The following is a 4,507-nucleotide window of genomic DNA, read 5'->3' as shown; positions in this document are numbered from 1 at the left end:
ATATACATACACACACACACACACACACACACACACACACATACACACACACACACACACACACACACACACACACACACACCAAAATAAGTTAATTAAATAAAACTTCACCAACAGAAGCCAAACATACATGTCATTCCAGAACTTGGGAGGGTGAGACAGGAGGATCACCAGCTTCAGGCCAGACTACGCTACATATGAGACTGTCTCAAAAACAAATACATACCAGTAGGAGAGGGAACAAATGTGAACTCCATAAATATGAACTCCGTAAAGACATGCTATAAAAATCATTGTCATTAACATTCAATATTGACGTTGTGATATTTTGTTAAATATTTTATCTCAGTTAGTTCTCACAATAGTCCCATGGTGAAAGAATTGTTATATTATTGTGATTAGAAAACTGAGAACAGAAAGATGAGATAACTTACCTGCCATCATACAGCCAACAAGTTCCAAAGTGAAGTCTCAAGTCTATCTGGCCTGGCTCAGAAGCTTAACTAACTTCCACTTACCTGGTATAGAAACCAGTCAATCATGTCATAAAGATGCAGCATTATTCTTAGAATGGGAACTGAACTAAAATTTGAAGCAAGGTCAGAAACTTCTGTGCTATATTTACCTTTGTTATCAATCTTAAAGACTACCACAGCTTTGGTAAATTGCATTCCCAGAGAAGGTTAAGAGAATGAGGACAGAACATTTCAAAAATAGCTCTGTCGTTCATAGTAGCTGTTCTGCCACACACAATACCACCCTTCCTCCCATGTGACTTACTGCTTCAGAGTCCTGCTGTGCCCTTGATGGTTAAGATTGGCCCTAAACTTCTCTCACATTCACACTCACTTTCACTCAGACATTCTTAGGCTCAGTAACTTGTTACCTGTGTCTGTCATGGGAGCACACTTGTTCTGTTTACTCAGAAAGCTCTTTGTGTATTTATTTCACCCACCAATGCAATGAACCATCTTAAAAAGTGTATTTTCTACTTAACATGATTGTCCAGATATAATAAAATGCAACTCAGTAGGATATATCCTAAAGGAACGCGTGTGGATTCATCCAACTACATGCCTCAGCTCTTCTGGAATGCTGGCTGTCAGATGGTGGCACTCAATTTCCAGACAGTGGGTAAGTAGCTCACTTTAGTGTTCCAGAGTCACATTTCCAAGTGTCCACAAATGATTACCATGGAAGATGGGGAGGAAAAAAAGAAAATGCCAGATTTGATTGAAAAAAAACTAAATTTCAATGAAGGAAAATCAAAGCCAAAAATAGTGTCAAATTTTAAAAATTGGAACATTTTGAAAGTTATTTACTTTAATAATTTTTTAAGTTTTTTGTATCTATGGATTTTGCATTACTTTTGAAGTAATTACTGTATTTTTAGAGATAGTATAAAATTATTTTAGGGTCAATGAAAATTCAAAAGTATAAAGAAAAAAATATCTTGGGCTGGGGAGATAGCTCAGTTATTAAGGTGTTCACCTTGCAAGCACGGGAACCTGAGGTCAGAACCCATGTGTTCTAGTTCACTTTCTATTACTGTGATAAAAAACATCAACCAAAACAAACTTGGGGAAGAAAAGGTTTATTTGGCTTACAGCTGTTTACTGGCATGCTCTTCTGGCCTGTGCTCGCTCAACCTGTTTGTTTATACAGTACAGAACAACCTGCCTGGGATGGCACCACCCACAGTGGGCTGGGCCCTCCCACATCACACAACAATCAAAAAAGTGCCCCACACACAGGACCACAGGCTAGTCCAGTAGAGGAAGTTCCACTGAGGTTCTCTCCAGCCAGCTGTGTCAAGTTAACAACTGAGCTATGTCACACACCATGTAAAAAGCTGAGCATGATGGTACGTGCTTGTAATCCCAGCTCACAGAGGCAGAAACAGGCAGACCCTCAGGCTCATTGGCCAGCCTGCCTAGACTACTCAGAGAGCCCAGGGCCCAGTGAGAGACCGTGCCTCAAAACACAAGGTGGTGAGCTCCTGGGAAACACCTGAGGCTGTCCTCTGTCCTCCACACACATGTACACATGCACCTACAAACACATGTGCCCTCACACACATACAAATGTGCACCTGCACACACACATACACACCAAAAAAAAAAAAAGGAAAGAAAAGAACGAAAAAGGAAAAAGAAGTCTTCCACGAACCTACCACTGACAGGTTCAATGCAACTTTTTGCCTGATGATCTGTATCTCTTTCTCTCTCTCTCTCTCTCTCTCTCTCTCTCTCTCTCTCTCTCTCTCTTCTTATACATATAAATATGCATGTTGTATGCATATATGCATCTTCATGCAATTCTTACTAAAAAGAAATATGTGCATACACATACATACTTAAATGCTCTACAGAAAGCTGCATTTTAAATTACATGTGTGCATACAGATGCCATACAGCTCATGTGGCGGTTAGAGGAGAACTTCTGGAAATCAGCTCTTCCCTTCCACCATGTAGAGCCCCAGGATTCAATTCTGGTTGTTGGATTTGTGTGGCAAATGCCTCTACCACTGAGCCATCTCACCAGCCTGAAAACAGAATTTTAATAGCTATATATTAAACAAATCTCACGATTCACTAAAAACCCATTTTCTTTTACTAGACATTAGAAACTTTTTTTCTGCTATCACCAGTGTTCTGAGACCAGAATTACAAAATATCAAGCCTCTCCCCTGAAGTGTTTTAGAAATGTTTCTAAATAAAATACATATTATGTTAAATCATATAAAAGTTTAAGCACAAAGTTTTGGCATGTTGAAAAATTAACCATAAAACTTTTGCACTGGTTTATTTTTTCATCAACAATCTGTGACATGAGGCGCCTCTGTCACCCGAGATCTTGGCTGTGTGCTATCATTAAAAGACAGCAGCAATAAAACCAGACACAATGCATTATCTCACTGCTTTGGTTACGTTTCTTTGATTATTGCCCAGGTTGGACATTTGAAATGTCCCTTGACTTCTATGCTTTTGCTTTCACGAGCTGCCCATTTTGACAGCAGCCCCACTGCAGCAACAGTGTTGGTAGAAGTAGCAGATTATTTCTTTTAGGAAGGAAAGAGAAACACACCTCATGAGACACAGTTGAATAGTATTGTATGTCACTTGAGTTCCTTCACATGCTATTCAAGTCTTACGGTCTGTGAGATGGGTGACACAGGGACAGGAGGTGAGGGATGGAGCTTTACACAGAGGTCACGGGGTGTCTCACTCTTTTCCCTCTCTGTGGTTTCCTTTTTCTTATAATTTAACCCTCTAACCCATCCAATTTTTATTCTGGCATACGTTGTCTGTGAGGTCATCCCTTTTTTAACTAGAAAATTATCCCACTGAGCTGGAATTGCAGCTCAATGGATCCAACCCCTTTTGTTAATTTGGATCAGTTTTTTACTTTATGTCCCCCATAAACATTCTTCTACCTCCCTGGATGCAGCAACTCAAGGCTTCCATTTCGGTTTAGAGAAGAGCTACTGCCTTGGGGGCCGGCTCTGCCTCAGTGATAATATTTTCACTTGTTTTCTCCATATTGCCAGTGGAATGCCTATTCCAAATGAATGTAGTTTAATTAGATTCTTTCCCTCTGACAATTGAAATTATATCAAATTGATAAATGTATCTAACGAAAACCGGAATGTGTGTGGGGAGGCCAGAACAAAGTCTTGCTGTATAGGCCAAGCTAGCCTAGAATGAACTATGTAGCCCAAATAGCCAATTTTCAGTCATCCTGCCTCAGTCTCCTAAGTGCTGAGGTTACAGGCATGCACTACTGTGCCAAGCAAAAACTAGCACCTTTTAAATTTTGTTTTCCTATCACAAAATAGAATATTTTCTTCTTATACTAAAAAAATTTGGTATGTAGTCCCTTGGCCAGATCAAACATCTATATTAGCCATCAGGGTTTTTGGGTTTTGGGGTTTTTTTTTGGTAAAATTTTGTGTTTGTGAGTGTGTGGTATGTGTGTGTGCATGTGCCAAGGCACACATATGGACACCAAAGGACAACTTAGGTGAGTCGGTTTTCTCCTTCTACCAAGGGGTCCTGGGGCTCAAGCTTGGGTCATCAGACCTGGGAACAAGTCCTTTACCTGCTGAGCCATCATGCCTCCCTGAGATCTAGTTCTTTCAATTAATTCTCCCCCACCCCCACTTCTTCTCTTCCTTCTCTTCATTTTATGATTTTTTAAAAAATTATTTTACATGTATGAGTATTATGCCTACATGTATGTAAGTGCACCTGTGTCATGCAGTGCCCACAAAGGACAGAAGAGGGTGTCAGATCCCCTGGAACTGAGGTTACAACCAGGGCTCTTAACTGCTGAGCCATCTCTTCAGCCCTCTTCCTCTTGTTTTCAGTACTTTGAATTAAACTCATGGTCTTGTGCATGCTAGGAAAGAACTTAACCACTTAGATATAGCTCCAGCCTCTTTACGCATAATATTTCTGGAAATTTTATTTGTATATTTATATTTTAAATATATTTTAATTTAAAT

The 4,507-nt window shown here is 39.8% G+C and overlaps 1 protein-coding gene across 4 annotated transcripts in view; it reads left to right on the top strand.

Annotated features, from left to right (window-relative positions):
• Nucleotides 1–4,507, top strand: part of Plcb1 (phospholipase C beta 1) — an 803,221-nt gene that overhangs the window by 623,654 nt on the left and 175,060 nt on the right. For all 4 annotated transcript variants that reach the window (XM_029564145.1, XM_017798487.2, XM_008834353.2 and 1 more), the window contains one exon: nucleotides 1,010–1,134. In XM_029564145.1, coding sequence (XP_029420005.1) covers nucleotides 1,010–1,134 — 125 coding nt within the window. The remainder of the gene's footprint in view (nucleotides 1–1,009; nucleotides 1,135–4,507) is intronic.

The sequence above is a fragment of the Nannospalax galili genome, unplaced genomic scaffold (assembly GCF_000622305.1).
Source record: "Nannospalax galili isolate Female #2095 unplaced genomic scaffold, S.galili_v1.0 scaffold1477, whole genome shotgun sequence".
In the NCBI taxonomy this organism is placed as follows: domain Eukaryota; kingdom Metazoa; phylum Chordata; class Mammalia; order Rodentia; family Spalacidae; genus Nannospalax; species Nannospalax galili.
Note: the sequence above shows the minus strand (reverse complement) of the source record. Positions and strands in the feature narration are given on the sequence as shown.